The sequence below is a fragment of the Conger conger genome, chromosome 5 (genome assembly GCF_963514075.1).
Source record: "Conger conger chromosome 5, fConCon1.1, whole genome shotgun sequence".
Classification (NCBI taxonomy): domain Eukaryota; kingdom Metazoa; phylum Chordata; class Actinopteri; order Anguilliformes; family Congridae; genus Conger; species Conger conger.
In genome coordinates, this window is record NC_083764.1 from 17,554,254 (window position 1) to 17,576,651 (window position 22,398).

Consider the following 22,398-nt stretch of genomic DNA (forward strand, 5'->3'; position numbering starts at 1 on the left):
ATTCAATCATTGTTATGCCCCAAAGACACAGTTGGCAAAATTTTATGGTGATTTCTTAACTCACCAAGCAGTGCATGAAAAACATTTTTTTTTGTCATTCTAAATTAAGAACAGATGTTGATAGAATGCAGGCCTTAATATTCACGGTGGGCTTTCCTACTTTTCTTGAATCATGCATCTTCTAATAGTCAACAAATTTGTGAGATTTGGTAGGATCTGTTTAGTTGTTGGAGAAACTCCATAACATCTACTCTGATTGCCTGAGTAGTACCCTGGAGTAAAATCCAGCTATGACCAGCTTGAAATGATCATCTGCCAACTGTCTCAAAACATAGATTGTGCTGGTCAACCCATGTTCGGTATGGAGCTGGAGCAGCAGAGCTGTTTTTTTTTCAGCAGGGTACAACCTTGAATTGTGTTCTGTCTGTGCCTTCCAGTTCGCTCGCCTCCGACTAACCTGCTAGTCCGCGATGAGACCATGTCCAGCATGCGGCTGACCTGGGATCCGGTGCCAGGCAACGTGCTGCAGTACCGTGTGGCCTATCAGCCTGTGGTGGGAGGAGAGAGGAAGGAGATCTCTGTGAAGGGAAACACCCCGGCTGCACTGCTGAAGAACCTGCAACCCGCCACTGAGTACGACCTGTCCGTCACCGCCCGCTACTCCACCGGCCTCAGTGACCCGCTGATTGGACGAGGGACCACTCTCGAGGGTAGGTATTCATTTAAAATATAAAGTCAATATGAGGCGAGATATCTCTTTTTACAAGGCTGACTGCTCTCATTCTCTCCCTCTTATGGTATAGTTTCTGTATCCTGTTATTTTCACTCCCCAGTATCATCATAGTAACATGGTGAATAGTAATTTAGAGACAGTGAAATGGACACGTAGATTAATAGTATCACTTTTTTCCTGGCTCAAGAATCGCAATGCCAACAACAATCCCACACACTGCTCTTGAACGCTCGCGAGCTGTCATTCTTAACTACACAGTATTAATGTACTTTATGGTATACAACTTCCCTTTTTAAACAGTCTTTAACTGCCATATATTTTAAAAGCTATGCTCCATTAACATATACAGTATATATATATATAGATCTGTTTTAAAGTGTTATGAGTTGCTTGTCTCCAAGGCAGTTTGGAAGGGCTGACCTGTAGGAAGACAGAAATAACAAACGGTTAGAGAGGACATCTGTTTCTCTTATAGCTGTTTTAATGGTTAGAACTGACTCTAGTGGGTCATGGGGAGTGGAAAGGATTTTGGTTAAGGTCAAGTGGTTTGCCTGCTACCGTATCCTTTAATGAAATACCAGGAACAAATCCTCGGCGGCTTGTCAGCTAACTCAAAGGTCACTAAACTGTGCTATCAGATACAGGTACTTAAACCCAGCTGAAAGTGGTTTTGTTGATGAGGCAACACTAGCTTGACAAGACATGTTTGCCCTGATTAAAAATGGTTAATCACTTGGGCCGGTGTTCTGCTATTATCTGGCTGTACATGGGTGAGGCTTGGAAGAGCAGCACTGTGAAATGAGGTTAAGCGAGGTGAGGTTAAAGTTACTTGTGCCAAGGGCTGCCATGGCGTCCAAGTAGGTGATATGTACAAAGAAAATGGCGGGAAATATTTGGCTGCTTATTAAGTCGGAAAAATGTTCAACAACTAAGGGTTTCTGAGTGCATAGCACTGGCAAATGATTGTTTGTTAATTTATTTGTCTATATTTATCCTGTGCCTATTATCCACACCTGTGGAATCAGATTCTCACTTTGCAGGTCTAATCATTGGGCTATTCAAGCTATTCTTTGCTTGAATGACACTGTAGCAATGTTTCCTGAAAATTAAGACATTTCCAACCATCTTTGTAACCTTGCTCTGTTAGCACAACTGAACCTGAACCTGGTATATCTCCTGTAGTCTTTCCCAAGTCCCCCCCCCCGCCAAATCCCTTACTTTCCTTTTGCATGAAGAGATTAAGTGTCACAAGTCTTCCTTCATAAATTTTAATCAGCAGACTTGACATTAAGTGACATCTGTTGCAGGACTTTCTCCCACACTGGGGAACAAGGGAGAAGTGTCCAGAGAGAAACGCCTCTTTAATGCTGAATTGGTTTCATTCATTCATATGTAAAAAGCCCAAAGACCATGACATTTTCCAGTGGCCTTCTTTCCCATGGCGGTGAGGCTGATTTCACCAATCGTTGACTCCCCTGAACTGACTGGACATTTTTCTGCCTGGACAGCTGAGTCAGCATCCTGGAGTTGACTCCCACATGGAGAATACTCGGCTGACTCTTAGGCTGCAACTAGAATGTTTGCTGATGTCATTTGTGCCACTGTACTGTACTTCGTAGACCACAAGGTTTCACTGAACACTTTGTATAGGGTCCCCAAATATACTTTGAGAAACCACCTTGTGAGAAAAAAATGATCTCAAGGCAAAATAGGAAATTAAAGGACGCAGGAATCACTGTGTTTGTCAGTCTTGTGCTGCACACAGAAATATGTAAACAGACTAAGCAAGGCTATCTTTACTTGATTTTGTATTCAGTTTTTCTGAATTATTAGAGTAATAGAGTATTGCAGTGATGCCATATTTGTGTAGGCCAACCCAAAAGTTTCTTCCGCCATGGGTTCCCTCAATCTACTTCCCACGCTTTTTTCCCAAAGTGATTTTGATTTCTGCTGAATATAAGGTCTGTGGTTAATGTACACTTAAGGGTGTTTCACATTTTGTTCTACAAGTTAGATTGCAGCCGTTAATGTCTAATCCATTACTATGTTGTTATGTTTTTATGTTAAGTTGCAAACCAGTTGCTACAATGAAACTACAACAACAGTCTCAAGTTCCAGACCAAGCGACATTATCGTTGTAGTCTCTATATAGCAACTTGTTAGCCACTTACCTTCTTAAAACACATAACGGCTTCGAAACGCACGTTTGTAATATTAAGGGATGTAACTTATGTCATAGACGAAACCTGAAACTCTCTTTAAGTGTATGTTAACCACCGACCATATATTCAGCGTAAATCAAAATGAGGATTCATGGGAAAAAAGTATGGGAAATCCTCCAAAGGAACCCATGGCTCAAACTACAAACTGTAGCACTATTTTAGCCTGTGTCCACCTACTGCACAATTTTGAAAAATAGTTTCTGGGTGGAGTGTGTTCATCTCATTTGCATAAATAATTCTGTAACCAATCAGGTGCTGGCAGTGTTCCATGTAGTATAGTTCAGAGCAACACATTTTCCACCTACGTCATGATCCCAGGGGCTACAAAGGAAAATATTTCTGCTGAAGCCAGTGGGAATGTAAATTGTCTGCATTTTTATAGCGCTTTACAATTGATGCCTCTCATTCACTCATACAGTGATAGGCTGCCATGCAAGTTACCAATCAGCTCATTTGGAGCATTTTGGGGTTAGGTGTCTTGCCCAAGACAGGGTCGAACGAAAATGTTGACAGATTATGCTACATTGCTACCCAGAATCAGGCTGGCGAGATACAGTGAGGTAAAATTAGCTAGATTCTACTGGTCGGGTAGCATGCTCTCCCTTATATTTCTTGCTAGCTGGGAAAATAAACATTAGTTTCATTGCTTCCGAGATGTCACTGTGGTGCGCCTACGGAGAGCCCGAAGTCTTAAACTATACATGTATTATATAGTTATAAAACATTGCATTCAGCAGCATGCTAGTTTTCATCGCGCGTACAGTATTTTGGGGTTTCCATTATATTATTCGCAAAAGCTGTTGGACCTGGGTCTGAGTCTGGGTTTTTCAATACCTTGGCTGTGCACAAAACCCAACAACTTATTTTGGACATTTTTATAGCTTTTTTTCATTTTTGTTCTTTGTCACTGTCGTCTTCTTTTCCTATTTTACTATTGTTTTCAATTCAACGTTGTACATTTTCAATTCAACGTTGTACGCCACTCTGTATAAGAGCTTCTGCTAAATGCCATGTAATATAATGTAATGTGCCCCCAAAATGGAGCATGGCATTCACAAGGACACATCAGTGACATAGAACAGCTCTGATCTATTGATCCATAACAGCTGGCTATTCAACTTGTGGTCAACAATTTTCTCACTCAATATCTTGATTGACATGATGTGACATAGGGGTACTTCCAAAGAGGTATTTATCACAATTGGGGCAGGGCCAGAATGGATTGCAGAAATTATTTCTAAAATTTTAGAGGGCAGCAGAAGATGCCTGTCTACCTGTTTTTTGTTTTTTTTGCCACAATGTTAATATTTCCAAAATGTTGAAATAATGGCATGGATTAAAATGTTTCACTATAAAGTAGGTGTACAAGCATGTTTACAGCCAAAAAAACATGATCTACAGCAGGAATGGGCAAGTATCTGTTTCTGGATTTCAGACCAACTTCTGTTCTTAATTATTTAATTAGCCCAATCATTTACGATGATCTGTCATTTATAGCCACATTCCGTGATATGAACAACAGATGATAAATGTTCTTGTCTTGAAGCATTTTATTGTGTTCTAATTTACGAGTGAATCGGTCATGGTGCATATGGCTAATTACCTGATTGAGCCAAGGTAACCGGTAGCAGCAAAATCCTGCATACACACCGGCTCTCCAGGACTGGAGTTGTCCATCCCTGATCTAGAGTGGAATTACCCTTTAACCTTTGTGAATTAATAATAATCTCCGTCGGCCGGGGCCTCTCTGTGTGGAGTTTGCATGTTCTCCCCGTGTCTGCGTGGGTTTCCTCCGGGTACTCCGGTTTCCTCCCACAGTCCAAAGACATGTAGGATAGGCTGATTGGAGAGTCTAAATTGCCCATAGGTATGAGTGTGTGAGTGAATGGTGTGTGTGCCCTGCGATGGACTGGCGACCTGTCCAGGGTGTATTCCTGCCTTTCGCCCAATGTATGCTGGGATATGCTCCAGCCCCCCTGTGACCCTGTTCAGGATAAGTGGGTTAAGATAATGGATGGATGGATGGATAGTAGAAATGCAAGTTCCTGTCAGCCTGGATAGTAGGTCCTGACTTTTTTTCTGAGCTCTTTGAAGGGCTATTAAAATGACACAGATGTGATGAAGTGAAGATAATTCTGATTGAAGGATGGAGGATTTAGCATTTTGGATACTTATATAACCCTGGGATTACAGGATCTGGTACAGTGCAATACTTTCGCTTGATTCTTTGAGCTGGAAGTCCCTATCGAAGAATTGCTCAGCAATGCCTCCAATGGCAATATGGGAACACATGAATCTCAAATGTATCACCAAAGTAGGAACAGTAAAGACAAAGGACACTTAAATGACTGGGTGAGCTTCATACTCTCCCTGTCCTTATATTGACCTACTGGACTTATGGATTGTGTAATGACAATGACAATTCTGAATTGCAATACTAAGGGGCAGCTAGTGACGCTGGCAGATTAAATCTGTTTTCGTGATATTAGACAAAGAAACGGATGTGTGCATGAATTAAAATGGAGGCTTTTATGCGTGGCATATGGAATGTGTTACCTGAGAGGCTCTTCAAAGCGGCAGCTATGACGAGCCACTTTCAAGAGAACGGGGCTCTGCGCTTTCCTCCAGGGGTTGGAGGAGGGCTAGGGAAGAGCAGTGGAAATTAAATCAATCATAATCAGGACACGGAGAGCAGGCCAAAAGGTCCTTCCTGTGACTTCATCCTCGGAGGATTTAGGAGCTCGGTCTGTGTGAGGATGCAGCATATGAGATTCCTTCCTGGGCTCGTTCTGTCTGGCATTTGTCAAAGCGGATAATACAGTCAAGCCGTCCGCCGTTTCCCTGCTCCCAACTGCCAAATCAGGGGGAATATGCTGTCAGCACCAGCGTCTGCAGGCGGACAGGAAATGTGAGAAGAAATTTTACGTTAAAAATGTAATATTTTCCTGTATTTTTTCATACAAATTACGTGGGTGATTGGTTTGGAGCTCAACTGCCTCGTTGCTCAATGGTGAATAATTAGGCAGATTGTTATTTTGGATAAAAGCTCGCCATGAACTGAAATGTCGAAGCAATTTTAAAATTTGGTGGAAAGGAAAAAATTTGCACGCACATGCATGCACGTTCACATGCACCCCACAACACGCACGCATACACACACTCTCACACACACACACACACACACTTTGGGAAGCAACAGTGAACTGTGGGTACCAACTAATTACGGCCTAACCTAAATAAATGAGTCCAAAGGAGAAGTCGCTTGGCAAGCAGCTTGAGACTGGAATGACAAAGTCTTCTGAAACAGCATAAATAAATGGGACATCTGCATTCAGATGGATTCATGATGAGGAGCAGAGAGAGCCAGTGCACAAAAGGGAGCGACTGCATTTGCTCTGGTTTTCTTCAGTTCTAGTTCACTGCATTCTTGAAAAAAATTGGTTTGTTAGGGTGGATTGAGGAGACTCAAGGTGCAAGGTCCTTGTCAGCATTACGTTGTTCATTAAAAATGTGGGCCCTTGATGGAAACCTTGCTGAAGGTTTATCTATATCTATGTGGCCAATATTGGAATGTGTGCTTAAAGAATATCATTTGATAGATTGTTTTTGGCAAGGTATTTGGAAAGAGTTGTTATGAAATCAGACACGGCTCACTTGCTAATCTGGAAAATATATACTTTATATCTGCTTATACTTCCTCCAATTTGCATTCAGATACAAAATATTTTCTAGGATTTTTTTAAATATGACATGGGACATAGGGCTGTGTTGTCATTTAAGGTTATGTTCAACCGAAAACTCATCTTCCAGATAATTTCGGATACATAAATTATCACGAGGTATGGACTTGAAAAGAAAAATTCAGACAAAATATGTAAATTAGCTCATTTGTATACTTGATGAATTACAATTTAGAACATTTTTACAGCAGTCTATAATCTAAACCAAGTAAGATATTGTTGTAATTCTTTCAGATTGTAAATAAGACGTGCCTTTTTTTTTTCTATCACCAGTACCCAATAGTAATTTTCCTAGAAATTTTGGATTTTTCATGAAGAAAAATTATTACATTTGAGGATCTAACAATGACATTTGTGATGCTGTTACCGCCCCTAATGCTTATAACAAGACAATAATTGGCTCAGAACACTCTCCTGGATATAGAGCAAAGGTTTGCAAAGTTTCATGGTGATAGGATGACTATGCACTGAGGAAAGTGCTTGATAATCGATTCTCAAACAGTAGTTGGCTAATTTCCTTTCAGTAGTAACCTGTGGGCAACAACAGTTGGTTAAAAGATATTTACAAAACCTTTGATGGCATGACCCAATGATTTTTCCACAAAAATGTAAATATTTGTGACTGTAAATATTATTTATTTCATTTTATTTTCGCAGCAAGCACAAATTAAAAACCTGAGGCTGGAAAACAGAAGAATAAGTAGGAAGTAGGCTGTCACTGTCCATTATTACACTCCACATCATAATCGGCCTATTGTCTTTCCATGATTAAATCCCCTGCTCTTTGCGTGAATGGATCTAACCACAGTGTTTTCCTGAGTAAAGCCTTTTGGCTGAAGCTAAGCAGGGCTGGACTTGGTTAATATGTGAATTGGAGACTGGGGAAAACTAAGTTGCTGCTGGAAGTAGTTTTTGTAGGCCGGAGGGGCCCCGTAATTCCTCTGGACTGGACTAATGGGAAAATTACGATGTCCAGTGCAGTGACAGGGATACTGTGCGGCAGGAGACGTCAGGAGGTCTTTCAGATGAGATGTTAGATTGAATTCCTCAGTTTCAGGACAAAATGCATTATCATCGTCCCCAAGTTTAATCGGCTGTGAGCCCCATATGCTTAAATCCTAGAGTGTGCAACACATTGGTAGTGGTTAAGGAGAGCTTCTGAACTTAATTGTAAATCTATTTAAAATCTCGCAAAGCACTGTATTAATGCAAAGGTAATTGGTTATTATACATTCAACACATTGAGATGGCTGTAGGGTTTCTACAGAAATAAGTAATTTGGTCCCTTTTTTATAGAGAACTTTTGGTAGTACATTGTGGATAGCATTGGATATCTACTGTGTGGTTAATACTTGGTTTCATGAGAAGTCATCAAAATAACCGCACACTCACAATGACCCCTGCAACATCTTCTGTACAAAAAACTTTAATGACATAGCTGGAACAGATGTTTCCCCTATGTCTTGTAAGGTCATGCCTCAGGTCAAGTAAATCCCTGCTTTTTATTTCTGAAAATCCTGAAATCACGTCTTAAACGTATACAAAACTGACGATCAAGGATGTCTGATGCACCAGGTTTTTTTGTTTGTACACTGATTGCATCCCATCTGGTTGCATGTTTGCACTGGGACCTGCTCCACAAGGCCACACAGATCCACAGATGCTTGTAGACCCTGGGAATCAACAGCATTGCCTTGAAATATGTGTTTGTCTGTGTGTGTGAATGTCTGGCAGGCTAGCGATATCACTCAGAATTAGCCTCCTATAATTCCTTCATCTGTGCTTTCTCCAATCTTTGACTTTTTCGGGGAGAAATCCATCGGGAGGACAGAAACACATCTGCATTTATAGCACATGCACTTTTATGTATCGAGTTTCTTGTTTTCAGTGGAAAATTAAATGCTGTTGGAAAGTCTTCACTGCTTAAGATGGACGATTTAAGCCTTTGCATATTTTCCTCGATTCACACTTGGTGACTGTTGAAGAAATATATCACTGACGTGTGGAAGACCAAGGCTGGTTCCACTCAACTGGATCATGAGTCTGGAAGCGTATCTTCCAGCCAGGGAATTAAGTTGCTTATTCACTCTTCCATTATCAGAATAAATGCCCTCTTATTCTATTAAAGTTCTAAGGACTACAATCCAGCAGGTTCCAGCTGTCTTTAAACCTTTAACACTCTTAGACATTTAAAGAGAGCTGGAACCTGTTGAACTGTAGTCCGCCAGTCTTTTAACTGAATAAGAGGTTCTGTGTCCTGCAGTTTACCAGATTACAGTGTTTCAACAAGCCAATTCTTCATAAAAATATTAACGATGCTCTCTGAACCGTAACCGTAAAATTTTTTGTATTTTTGTTCCCCAGAGAGTAATAACATGGCCGACATTAAAAATATACCATTGGTCCTCTTAATGACGTTTCACGTTTTATTTCTTTCCTTTCAGCGTTGGGCTCCCCAAAAAACCTGGTCACGAAAAATGTCACAGACACCAGCTTTGGGGTGTCCTGGACAGCCGCCCCTGGTAATGTGCAGCGGTACCGGGTGATGTGGAAGTCTCTGTTCACCGGAGAGGCCGGGGAGAAGGCCGTCCCAGGGCATGTTACTGACACTGTTCTGAACAGGCTCACTCCAGAAACCCGCTACCAGGTGTCTGTGTACGCAGAGTACGGTCATGGAGAAGGACAGCCGCTCGTCGGAGAAGAGACCACAGACGGTATTGCCATCCCCCCGTTTCGTGCATCTGCATTATGTTCAGGGAAGTGAATGGAAATTCGTCCCAACCGCTTCCCTTTGTCCCAGGTTACTCATCCTTGTGATATTACTGCCAGCTGTATGATGATGTAAGGGGAGAATGCCAGCAGTGGAAAGTCATGAACTTTGCCTGGCTCTGTTGCTATGCTGATTACCGTACATGACGGAGATGTTTCCCCTCTACCTCCTGTGGTTTCAAAGAGGGCAAACTGTATCCCATATGTAGCTTAGTGGTCACTCAAAGCACTCACACAGCATATAGTAAGGAGGGAGAACTCATAGGCCTAACAGGTGAATAGTGGGCCCATTGGTTGTATCCCCTGCTGAAAGAAACAGCTCAAGTTTCAAGGTTTTGAAGCAGCTGGTAGCTGATTGACCAGTTCTCCTGGCTTGACATGGTCTAGCTGGGCCAGACCAGCTCCCAGCTTGCCATGTTGTGAAACAGCTCAGACAAGCTACCAACACTGGTTGACCAGCTCATACCCAGCTAGACCAGCTTCATGACCAGCCAGGTGCCTCTTATTCCAGTGTTACCCCTGCGTTGCAGAATAGCTTTGAAGGTGGGCTCCTGCATAGATCTATAAAACAATTACACTTTAGCCACAGTGGGGGTAACACTGGTTTCCTGGAGAGTCGTAAACAAAATGACCTAACAAACAAAAACACTGTTGGCTTCAGCATCCACCCCCTGGGCTAGGGCCGTTTTTTATACGGTCATAATATTTTAACAGCACGCCTACGTGGGAAATGGGCCTTTCATTAAAATGCCACTGAGGAACTGAAGTTATTTCATTAAATTTATAAAACATTTGGAAACTTTCTAGTCTTTTTCGCCTTGAAGGCACTAGTTGATTAGCACAACACAGATCTGCATGTAATGACCACAAACCATACCTCTCACAGCTTAGTGGTGGTTCTGAGGTTAATTAGGTCTTCAGAAAGATGATTCTATGGAATGGCCTATGCACAGGCCCTGAGGAGTCTTAGTGTCAGTGTCAGTGTCAGTGAAGTTCTATGCTGGACATCAGGGTTGAGAGCCAGCAGGGTTGTTCCTGCATAGAGAATTCTGGCCACCTCGATCAGTCCAAATTTTGCAACCACAAAATTCTGACCTGTGCTACCACGGAAAAAAAACTAAAACATGATAAATCCTGCTGTAAAATCCAGTTACTGTATACCAGCTTTTCAACCAGTTAGTACGGGTAGCTTGTCAGCTATCAAAACATAGCTTGAGCTGGTCAAACCATGTCAAGCTGGGAGCTGGTCTGATCTGGTCAACTAGGTACCATCTGTTTCAAAACCTAGCTTGAGCTTTATTTCAGTAGGGAATACAAGCAGACTTCTATTATTTATAACTGCAATGGTGGCATTACTCCGATGTGGCGCTGTTAAGCAAAACAACACAAGAATAAAAGCTACAGCACTGTATGCATGGAGGGCAAGATCAGATGTCACTCTGATTTCGCTGCGTTCGGACAAGTAGCTTTAATCTAATTTTTTTTTTAAACTAATCCTATTAGCGTTTTTTAAGAAAGAGAGTTCACGACGAGGAGCAGGTGAAAAGAAGGTATAGTCATTATCTAAATGGTAAATGGTTGGCATTTATATAGCGCCTTTATCCAACGCACTGTACAATTGATGCTTCTCATTCACCCATTGATACACACACTCACACACCAACGGCAAATGGCTGCCATGCAAGGCAGCGACCAGCTTATCAGGAGAATTTAGGGGTTAGGGTCTTGCTCAGGGACACTTCGACACAGCCCGGGTGGGCGATCGAACCGGCAACCCAGTTAAACCAAGAGATGGTACTGTTTTTTTGGTTGCAGGATTTAACAATGAGCAACGAGATTTAGCAAGGCACCTAAATCACTCAAAACCAATCAAAAGAACCTGAAGCTATGAGGTGACCCAGTCCCGGCCTGTTTTTCCACATTATGTTCATCCAGACCAGTATTCTGGAAATGAGGATTTTTCAAGATTATGATTTAAGCCACAGTGTCGGGCTTTCTGTGGAAAATGTGCGTGCAGAGATAGCGTCATTGTTCTTGCTTTGCTTTTCACCTGATCTCGCCGAAAGACACCGCAGTGCTGGCACCGCTTAAAACGATGCATGTGTGCACCACATGACGTAATCGGTACCGTCTGTTGTCCGTTATTGGGAGGAGGGGGGTTGAGGGAGATGCAGGACTCAGACATGGTCTGGGTCTGGCTGTGTATACATCCCCTGCCTGACATATGCACAGCACTGGAAAAAAAGCACACTTATGGAAACTCACGCTGGCTTGGAATTTAATGCGCCGGTTTTGGGAGACTAAATGCGCTAATGGAAAAACGTGTGCCTCAGCCCTGTTTATTCATTCTGGCACTCAGGTCAAGTACATTTTTAACGGAAAACAATCTTTAAGCACCATCGGTTTTGCCATCTCACTCTGTACATACAGTGAGATCGACTGAATCTTGGTAACATTCTCGATCTATTTGGATTGATCAGCATATCACTGGAAGACTAGAAATTTATGTTTTTTTTTCCAGTGAGAGCCAGTTGTCTGGATATTTCTTGGAATCAGAAGCTTTCAGACGGCTCATATTTAAATTTATTGCACAAAAACTTTCTTCGAATTGGAATTTTAAAAACATTTTTTTAGAAGTGTAAAGCTGTTTTTTAATCAAAGACATTCCGTAATGCAGTAAGACACATCATGGCCATACTTTAGGCCTACTGTCGAGATGATTATCTAGTTTATCTAATCCAGAGTCTTTCTCGTTCTCCTTCGTGTTCTCAGCTTCGGCGGGTGCCAAAACTTTGGCTGTGTCTGAGGAGACAGAGAGGAGCATGAAGGTAACATGGCAGCCAGTGCCAGGCAAAGTGGTGAGCTACCGGGTAACGTACCGACCCAAGATGGGAGGGAAACAGCTGGCGGCCAAGGTGCCGGGAAACATCACCTCCACGGTCCTGAAAAAGCTGCAGCCCTTGACCACTTATGACATCACGGTGCACCCGATCTACAAGCGAGGAGAAGGAAAAGCAAGGCAAGGAGTAGGAATGACACGTACGTTGGTCTATAATTCACCACATGAGAGATGGAACTCTGCTGCTGCATTGTAGGGTTGGGGGGTTGGCGAGGATGGCAACAGCACTTCATGCACTTCATTGTAGCTGCACAATGTGAAATAAGACTCCTTTGATTACCCAATGATATTGCTTGGGCTTGATGCTCATTAATGTAACGTTTTAAGGAGCCCTTTCCTCAGTCACAAATCAAAATTTCCGCTCTGAGAAAGTCTGTTTCAATTAAAATTCTTCCGATTCATATTTGTGTGTTGCCTCCTGTGCTTTGTGAATAACAGTTCCTTTTTGTTTGTTTTCTTTCCCTTTAGTTTCACCTTTCAAGGGTCCTAGGAACCTCCTGACGTCAGAGCCAACAAAGACCAGTTTTCGGGTTAGCTGGGACCCAGCCCCAGGGGATGTGCGAGGGTACAAAGTGACGTTTCACCCCAGCGAGAACGATGTAGACCTCGGCGAGCTGCTCGTTGGACCGTACGACAACACAGTGGTTCTGGAAGAGCTCAGGTATAAAGGCATTCATAGGTTTAAAATGTGATCCCTGTGGCCAAATACATAAACATTAAATTTTTCTTGCTTGACTCATATTTTCCCGTGTGTTGTCTTGTTGGGTCAGAGCTGGCACAAAGTACTCTGTGAATGTGTTTGGAATGTTTGACGGAGGACACAGCATGCCATTGGCTGGAGAGGAGAAGACCACCCTCTCTGACGCACCTGAGCCCCCACCCATCAATCTACCAGGTAGAACATCCCGGCTTCCCCCTTCAAATCCGACAGAATGCACTTGAAGAAAAATTGTGTGCTACAAGCTCATCTACATAAGTTATCTGCATATAAATCCTCTACAACTTAAGTAAAATCAACATAATGTTCATTATATTCAGTAAAACGTGAAATTAATTATGAAAATTAATATTGGAATTTACTTTCACTGACAATGCAACATGTAGTCTGCCCCATAGTATTTTTGTCTTCCTTTTCTTTCTTCTGTTATTAATAGCCATTAAAAAGATCTGTACACTACCCTCAAACCTAATTGTACAGTCACAAAGTAATATTTTTATATTCCATCAGCTCGGCTTTTCTTGCCTGAAAGTTTCACGGTTTCTTGACACAGAGGGTTGGCTTTTTTCTCAGCAGAAGGCAGAATGGAAAGAATAATAATTATCTGTTTGCAATTACACATGTTTGACAACCCAGAAAAGTCTACAACACTGGGCAACCATGGATTGTATGAGGCAAGGAAAATGTTATGCTTTTCATAGAAGCCTCCAGAGACCTTGGTGACCTTGGGCAGAAATTCTTTGTGTAATCAGTAGCAGATCGAGTGATAGTGCCGGCCAGCAGGGCCTTAACATCCCAGAGGTGTAGGAACAAAGCGAAGACGACAGTGAAGTAAAGCTCAAACACTTAACTTTTAATTACTAAAAGGAGGGCCTCATTTTCTCTGTCTGTTCCCCTCAAGAAAATCACATTCCTTGGTTGTAGCCTTTTCTTTGCTGCAGTTTTTTTGGAGGGAATTGGACTGAACTAAATCACACTTTGGACTGACATATTATTACTTGTTTCCAGAAGTACTACACAGTAATATGATGTATGCAGTACTTTTTATTTATTATTAAAATACACTTCAGTATATTAACAGACAGCAGTAAACTTTTTCTGCGACTGTGATAGCCTTAAATAACTCTTTGTCATAATTTGTTGGACCTCAGGTTTATTCATATTCTTACATTTTTTCAATGGCTGAGACTGGAGGAGATTGTGTAATGTCTAAAGTGTGCGTCTATGCTTTTACACAGTGGAGGAGAAATCCTCTTCACCTGCAGGTGCCTGCAGAAGTGATCACTGTACGGATGAGGAATGTGCAATAATTCTTGCAAATGAGCCTCTCGTATATCATGTGTCAAGAGAGTGTCTTTTGCTGTTCTGTGGGATGAGTTCCATAACAGTTCCAGAATCTTCTTCAAGCCTCAGGCCAGAAGTGCTTGTGAATTACCTCCTGGAGGAATGGGTCAGGAAGAAATTGACGAACCTGGGATGGAGTTCACTCTGTGAATGTCTTCGAAATTGTAACAAAAACGATAAATGTATCAACAACTTGTCAAAAGAAAAAAATAAAATGTATTTTTGTACGTCTTGTAGTGATTGTTTGTGAAAATGTATGAAGAAATGTTCTGTGTTTTTTGGTTGCTTGACATCATTTACCTCAGTTTCTTCTCCTTCATTGCTCATCCTTACAACTTTTTTCTTTTTCTATGTCTTTTTATTTCATTTCTCACCGAAGTAATTTGGCAAATTAGCTTGAATCGTGCCCAGAGGGCTGGATGTAGTCACCTGGGTGTAGTTGTTTTTCTAACTCTAACTCTAACTGTCCTGTGGTCCTACAGAGATCAAATGTAAGACCAGTGCCAAAGCAGACATTATTCTGCTAGTGGATGGCTCGTGGAGCATCGGGCGTCTGAACTTCAAGACCATCCGCGCGTTCATTGGTCGCATGGTGGGCGTCTTCAATATTGGCCCAAACATGGTTCAGATCGGTCAGTGTTCTGTTTGCTACAGTTGAAGGAGTGTTTTATTTCAGTAAATGGTGAAGTTATGTGTGTTTACTGTGACTCCGATTGACATTGCAGGCTTGGCTCAGTACAGCGGTGACCCCAAGACCGAGTGGCACCTGAATGCTTACAAAACCCGTAAGGAATTGTTGGATGCTGTGGCCAACCTGCCATATAAAGGAGGCAACACAATGACAGGTATTCTATCATGTCCACTTTATACATTTCCTGAGTGGTTGTATTCACCTTGGGGGGAAGTGGTGGGGAATATGTAAATATAAAGCTATACATAATTGGTTTTCTGGATATAAATTGCATGTATTTCCAGTGTCTTATGATTTACAGAGACAATGTATTCTTGCTTATTTTCACAGGCCTTGCTTTGAACTACATCCTCCAGAACAACTTCAAACCCAATGTGGGACTGCGACCTGACTCTAAAAAGATTGGTGTGCTTATCACTGATGGCAAATCTCAAGACGAAATTATCGCAAACTCTGAAAACCTGCGGAAGGAGGGAATTGAGCTGTATGCAGTCGGTGGGTAATGATTTTGAACCATTAGTGCTTAAGAGTTCCATTGCTTTTCAATTGAATATAAGTTCCCTGTGTCCTCAGATTGACACGATGCTTGAGGGACACTGTTGGAAGCGATTAGAAGACTATTATATTCGTTTTTTCCCCTAGTTTCAGTGATGAACTTTGGAATGGAAAAATACTTGACGTTTTTGACTGTGTTCATGGGAAAATGGGTCTCAAATGAGTGTAAATGCATTATTGGCTGTGTTTGACTTCGGCTCGGTAAGAAGAACTGAAAAGAGAATGTTCTCTGTTTAGGTGTCAAAAATGCGGATGAAAATGAATTGAGGTCCATTGCCTCAGACCCTGATGATATCCACATGTACAATGTGGAAGACTTTTCCTTCCTGCTGGACATTGTGGACGGACTCACCGACAACCTGTGTAACAGTGTCAAAGGTTCAGGTAAAGCTGCTTTAGCAAACCCCACCTCTCTGTCTCACTGTCCCTCTTTCTCCTGTACTCTATAAGAATCTCCATTCTGAGGGACAAAGAAAAATTTCACAAGATCATCATGATATTGGCAGCACCACTGTCATAGAAACCCATTTATCTAAAATATTTATGCTGCCCTGGCAGCTAGACACACGGACGTGATAAAGCCAAGCTGACAATCTTGAATGCCAGCACCAATAGCAAGAGTACTGTGAGCGGTCCCGTCTTGCAGCCATTAATTTAAAGAGGCAGAACAGATTGTGCTGAACTGAATTCTGCGCTTCATAAACAGGAGTAGCGGAGTCGCTGAGACCCGCTAATGTCTTCGTGATTTGGCTCACACAGAACGCAACAGAAAAAACGGGAAGATTAGCCAACCTCTGTGGAAATAAATCTAAAAGCCTAACAGATTGTGTTGTGTAAGTTGCATTGTTAGAAAGGAAAAAGAAATGATAAAGTTATGGAAACCTTTGGATTGAACATTTTCCTTTTTTAATAAATTTAAAAGAACTGTTTATGATTTTGAAATTAGGATAATGTGGATAATTGAGTTCAATTAAAAGTACAATAGGTCATTTCGGACTCCTAACAGCCAAGGGAGCAATTGCAGCAAGAAACACCCTCAAACCACAGCACTGTTTATCCCTTCCCCTTTTCTGTGAACGTGTTGACATTGACGGAAGGGATTTACAGTGGTCTTGTGACAATGTTTTCACACAAAAATCTTACCTATTGCACCTTGAAGACCCCGCTGGCTACGAAGCTCTAGTCAATAAACAGGGGCGCTATGTGTGGCCCCGGAGTCAGGGGTCAAACTCACATACCGTGTGCTCTCACCCAAGGTGGCCCGGAGCCACCCACCAACTTGGAGACCTCTGAGGTGACCCACCGCTCCTTCCGCGCCACCTGGACTGCACCAGCAGGGTCCGTGGAGAAGTACCGGCTGGAGTACATGATTGCGGCCGGGGGGCCTACTCATGAGGTGAGCTAGCCACCGCACTTTTCACCCCTCCAGCTGCAAACCCGCCCCTGTCGTTACGTCTGGCAGTTCAGCTCAAACTTTGAAAAAAGCGATTGACTGCTTTAATTCAAACTTCCCAAGATTCTGAAACCCCGCTGCCCACCGATGTAAAAGTTGACAGGCGAGGGTTTGGAATGCCCTCGACCAGATGTACGCCCACTTTGAGACTGGATGTGTCACGGATCTGAAACCGAACACATAGTCGAGTGTCTGATATACTATTTCGGGCAGTTGTTATCAGGTGCTAACAAACTTTCCTAACAAACTTTGTGTCTGGGTGGGGCGGGTTTTGGTTTCGTTTGATCTCCCATGCCTGAGATCTGTGGCGTTGTGTCTCATTTAGACACACCTGTCATGAGTTACTTAGCTTGGTCTGAGGTTCAACCCCAGGTCCCCTCTCTCCAGATGCCTGGAGTTGGCTGTTTTCCACCCCTATTCTAACTGCTGCCGGACCTGCTGAATCTAGTTGGCAGAACACAGGAGTTTTGACTTTGTCAACCAAATATCTAACGTCAGTCAGCACTTTATGGGAAGTGCAGTCATACAATAAAGCTTGATTTTATTTGTGCTTTAATTTGTGCTATGACAGTACATAAGGGATAGTAGCAAGTGAGTGTGGTTGAAGTGTTTCTTTGTATTCTTATAACTGCACCTCTACATGAACTATTTCCAGAGCACTGCGTGTTCATTTAACTGATAAACAGTTTATATAACTGATAATTGATGCAAAGCACCAATGAATGTGGAATTTGATTGGCATTACGCCAATGCAGGGGTGGGTAATTCCTGTCCTGGAGGGCCAGGGTTTTTGTTGCCCTGGCTACATGAGTTGATTGGCTGTATTCACCAACACGGGTTCACTTATTACAGTAGATTAGATCACAGTGAAAGGTTCCATATATGGGCATATATGGCTGTCATTCATGCACTCATCAAGAAATGCAGGAAAGCATAAATGGTAGGGCCAATTACATAATTAAGGCCAGAAGTACCAGAGAACCAGAAACAGATACAACTCTCTGTGCCCACTTCCACTTCGATGTTTTCCAATGGCGGCACAGGTTAGTGGAAGTGTATTCCCTTGTTATTTTTGGCACGGTGGTGTTAGGAAAACATCATTCTGGCCCAAACTTAACTTCCTCTGTTTTTCTGCAGATGTCTGTCGATGGAACAGTGACCACTGCGGTCCTCAATAACCTGAATCCTCTGACCGAGTACATTGTCAAAGTTTTCGCTGTCTCCGGGGATGTGAGCAGTGAGCCATTGAAAGGCACAGAAACCACCCGTGAGTATGAGTCTTTCATTTTCTTTCGTTTTCTTCCCATTTTCTTTCAGACTCTTTTCATTTTGTAGAAGTCATCGTTGAAATCACTTTACTGACTCCTCAGACCATGAATTTGGGTTTAAATCTACAAAAGTCACAGTAGTGCAAGCACATCTCAACCTTTGACTCATTTTTCCTTCTAAGAACAAATAATGTTAAAATTATCAAAATAATGTACAGAAGGAAAATTATTTTGAAGGCTCAGTTTTAGGTACATTTCATGACATTATTTCACACAATATAAATCTCAAAATAAAATATTTCAATAGCACACTGTGTTCAACACATTTGACTGGAAGAACACTTGTTTACATGTTCTGGCCTATTCATTGTTAAGTTAAACAAATAATTTTGCATGGCAGTAGACGCATCCAGACACCCAGGCTATGAAATACCTGTTCTGTCATATTTTTTGTGTATTTAGTTTAGCCAGCTGGAATATGGTAAATGGTTGGCATTTATATAGCGCCTTTATCCAAAGCGCTGTACAATTAATGCTTCTCATTCACCCATTCATACACACACTCACACACTAACGGCGATTGGTTGCCATGCAAGGCACCGGCCAGCTCGTCAGGAGCATTTAGGGGTTAGGTGTCTTGCTCAGGGACACAGCCCGGGCGGAGGATCGAACCGGCAACCCTCCGACTGCCAGACGACTGCTCTTACTGCCTGAGCCATGTCGCCCCATATATGAAGTATATTATGCTGCAATAGACAAAAGAGAGAAAGTGTTTCTGTGTGTGTGTGTGCCTTTGCATATGTGAATGTGTGCGATGGTATGATGCGGGCTGGCGCTTGGCTGCCCTGTAATTACGGTGACCCTTATCTGGGTCATTGACAGTAGGATGAGCACAGTTTCCCCATGTTCCTCCATGTCTGATTTACCCACCCTGCAGTGCCAGTCCCCAGTGCGAGGAACCTGAGGGCTTTTGATGAAACCACCACCACCATGAAGGTCAGATGGGACGCTGCTGCAGGGGCCACCGGCTACCAGCTGCTTTACCGTGCAGTCAACGCCACTGTTCCCTCAGAGGAGAAGGAGGTGAGGCTGACTGAGACTGCTTGTTTTATGACCGTCACGCTGGTTAACCCGCTTCCACCTTTCGGGAGTGCCTTCAGCAGGACCTCCAGGTCCGTTGATGCTAGCACCAAAGCATGAAATATAGCTTTTTTTCAATAAACTTGGGGCCCAAACAATTTGGAATGGGCGTCTGTTTTATTGTGGTGTTCACACAAGGTCTACTTGTGTGCTGCAGGCAATGAAAGGGATTAGCTCGTATTGGCTCTGTGTATGTTTTTTAGCGGGTCTCCTCTCTAGTAGTTAAAGATGATATGTGCCGAGTATAATATGTGAACAGATGCATTTCACTCTGGGGGTGGTTTGAGCTGCAGGGGTCATCCGGATAGTCATGCAAAGCTGCTTATGGCCATCATTTAAGCCTGGGGGATTGCTGCTTTATACTACAGACCAAGTTTTCAGGTTGCATTCTGGGTGAGTTATATCTTAACCGCTTAACGACTGGGCCGTTAACCCCCCCTGCAGGTGCGAGTCGGGGGAGGAGTGACCGACGTCCAGCTGGAACATCTGTTCCCCAACACATTGTACAGTCTCTCCCTCATTGCCCTCCACGGAGAAGAGGCCAGCGACCCCCTGAGCCAGAACGCCCTGACCCGTGCGTACAGCTCCCAACTTTCTTCCCCCTCCTGCCCCCACCACGTTATTCAGCAGGTTCCCACACTCAATCTCATTCTCCCCATTCCATTACATTACAGTACATTATTGGCATTTGGCAGACGCTCTTATCCAGAGCGACGTACAGTTGATTAGACTAAGCAAGAGACAATCCTCCCCTGGAGCAATGCAGGGTTAAGGGCCTTGCTCAAGGGCCCAATGGCTGTGCGGATCTTATTGTGGCTACACCGGGACCACCGACCTTGCGTGTCCCAGTCATTTACCTTAACCACTACGCTACAGGCCGCCCCTACAGGTGGCCGTTCCCTCTCTCTCTCTTGAGTCACTGTCTTTCTCTCGGTCTTGTTTCAGGGCCCATGCCACCTGCGGGCGAGCTGAGGATTTCCGGTGTCACCCACAGCTTCATGAAGCTCAACTGGGATGCCGCCCCGGGCAATGTGCGCAAGTACATCATCACATATAAACCAGAGGACGGAGACGCCAAAGAGGTACGATCTGCAGCCGGAATGTTCCGTCCCAGTTTCTGTGGCTGCCAGTTTCTGTAGCTCCTGCATGGAGTCACACAAGTCACACAAACCTATGTATCTGTTAGAACAATTTCTGGAAAAGCAGGAAATATTAATCGTAGGAAAATGTTGGAGAGTGCTGTTTGACTTATATAAATAAAGTTTTAGCAAGCTATCTGTTTAGATTAGCAAAGGATATTCAGGCGTCTGAAAAACGAACAAAATGAAGGATTAGGCTTCTGAAGGCAAAGTGGAAGAGCTGATCCTTGGCCCGATGACGCAGATAGTGGATCTTTCGAGGAGCGAGCCGTCCTACGCGCTCCCCGGAGCACGGCCTGCCCTTTTACAGAGCGGGAACAGTGAGGGGGCAGTGGCTGGTGAACGCTCCTGTGTCCGGACCTGCAGCCGCCTCCTGCGGCACTGCTCCTAACTCCTCACATGGATCTGAAGAGAAATGAAAGGCAAACGAAGTGTCTGTGGATCAGAGCCCTGAGGAAACGCACCGCTCCAAAAAAGTGACGGGGGAACGGCTTCACTGTCTGATGGATGACACCTACTCCCCCACCTGATAAGCCCCAGAACCCTGGACTGCGTTTTGGAACACATTTTTGTAATGTTTTATTCTTTTTTTATTTTTTTTATTTCTCAAAACACTTTTTCATTTTTTCACATTTCCAGAAAGTAACCAGAGTGGATTTATGTTTTGCGTTTTATGTCTTCGCTCTGTATTTCATACACATTTTGCAGACCGAACAGTGAAATGCAAAATGCCGGAACCTGTTTCAATGCACAGCCCTGCTGACTTGGCTATCGTGCAGAAGAGTCACTTTTAAGGCAGTTCTGTGAGGGTACTCAGACTGCACTGTGAGGCTGAGATTTATTTTGGTGCTTATTTTTAACCACTATTGGACAAGCTCTGGATTAACAAGATTCATTTTAGAAAGGACCATGCTTTGGGCCTTTTTTAAAAGAATGGAAGAACATTATTTATTCCAAGACATACTTTCCAGTGGTTAACCTCCATGTCTCATATTTAAAAGGGGGGTTTGGTCATCTGTCTAGGGACAGTTTTATGTTCAAGATCTGGTCAAAGTTGTTATAAAACACACATCACCAAAGTATTTGTGAAGTAAAAAACGATCTTGAATAAAGATCGGCTTTCCAGTAAGATATGCCTCACATATCTTCTCACATGCTTATTTTTATTTGGGAAATGTGTCTGCAATTCAGGTGTGTTTGGTGCGTTTCCTGATTTTGCCTGAGGTGCCATAAAGCATGCTTGTTGTTTCTGTAATTATACAAACTACGCACGTTTGAGCATTGCTGATCTTTTTACTTGTTTCGTACTCAAAGGCTGAGGTAGAAGGTCACATAACAACGTTGGATCTTCCTGGCCTCATCTCCCAAACTGAGTATGACGTTGCTGTCACACCATCGTACGATGAGGGAGAAGGCAACCCAATGCTTGGGCAAGCTGTCACGGGTATATCATATTTGCTTCCTCAGAATTGTGCATGTGTGTGTGTTTGTTGTGTATCATTATGACACACAAGACTATGACACACGTGGCCAAATTATATAATTTTACTTACGTCACCGGTTTGCTTATGATACTTATCTTGGTTGCCTGCCATACCAAGATAAGTCAATACAATGCCAAACAGGAAAGCTATTTCCCAGGTTTAAGTAAAGGTAGGCCTGCTACCACAAATGTACCACAACCAATTTTTTTTTAACAAATCCATACTGTGGCAATATATTGTACC

At 42.9% G+C, this 22,398-nt stretch overlaps 1 protein-coding gene across 1 annotated transcript in view; it reads left to right on the forward strand.

The window, feature by feature from the left end:
• col12a1b (collagen, type XII, alpha 1b) overlaps nucleotides 1-22,398 on the forward strand; it is an 80,666-nt gene that overhangs the window by 12,228 nt on the left and 46,040 nt on the right. The window contains exons 12-26 of the mRNA XM_061241129.1: nucleotides 438-710; nucleotides 9,140-9,409; nucleotides 12,237-12,503; nucleotides 12,832-13,024; nucleotides 13,134-13,258; nucleotides 14,908-15,057; nucleotides 15,151-15,270; nucleotides 15,447-15,611; nucleotides 15,909-16,055; nucleotides 16,928-17,067; nucleotides 18,262-18,391; nucleotides 19,330-19,475; nucleotides 19,977-20,106; nucleotides 20,478-20,614; nucleotides 21,986-22,115. Coding sequence (XP_061097113.1) covers nucleotides 438-710; nucleotides 9,140-9,409; nucleotides 12,237-12,503; nucleotides 12,832-13,024; nucleotides 13,134-13,258; nucleotides 14,908-15,057; nucleotides 15,151-15,270; nucleotides 15,447-15,611; nucleotides 15,909-16,055; nucleotides 16,928-17,067; nucleotides 18,262-18,391; nucleotides 19,330-19,475; nucleotides 19,977-20,106; nucleotides 20,478-20,614; nucleotides 21,986-22,115 — 2,523 coding nt within the window. The remainder of the gene's footprint in view (nucleotides 1-437; nucleotides 711-9,139; nucleotides 9,410-12,236; nucleotides 12,504-12,831; nucleotides 13,025-13,133; nucleotides 13,259-14,907; nucleotides 15,058-15,150; nucleotides 15,271-15,446; nucleotides 15,612-15,908; nucleotides 16,056-16,927; nucleotides 17,068-18,261; nucleotides 18,392-19,329; nucleotides 19,476-19,976; nucleotides 20,107-20,477; nucleotides 20,615-21,985; nucleotides 22,116-22,398) is intronic.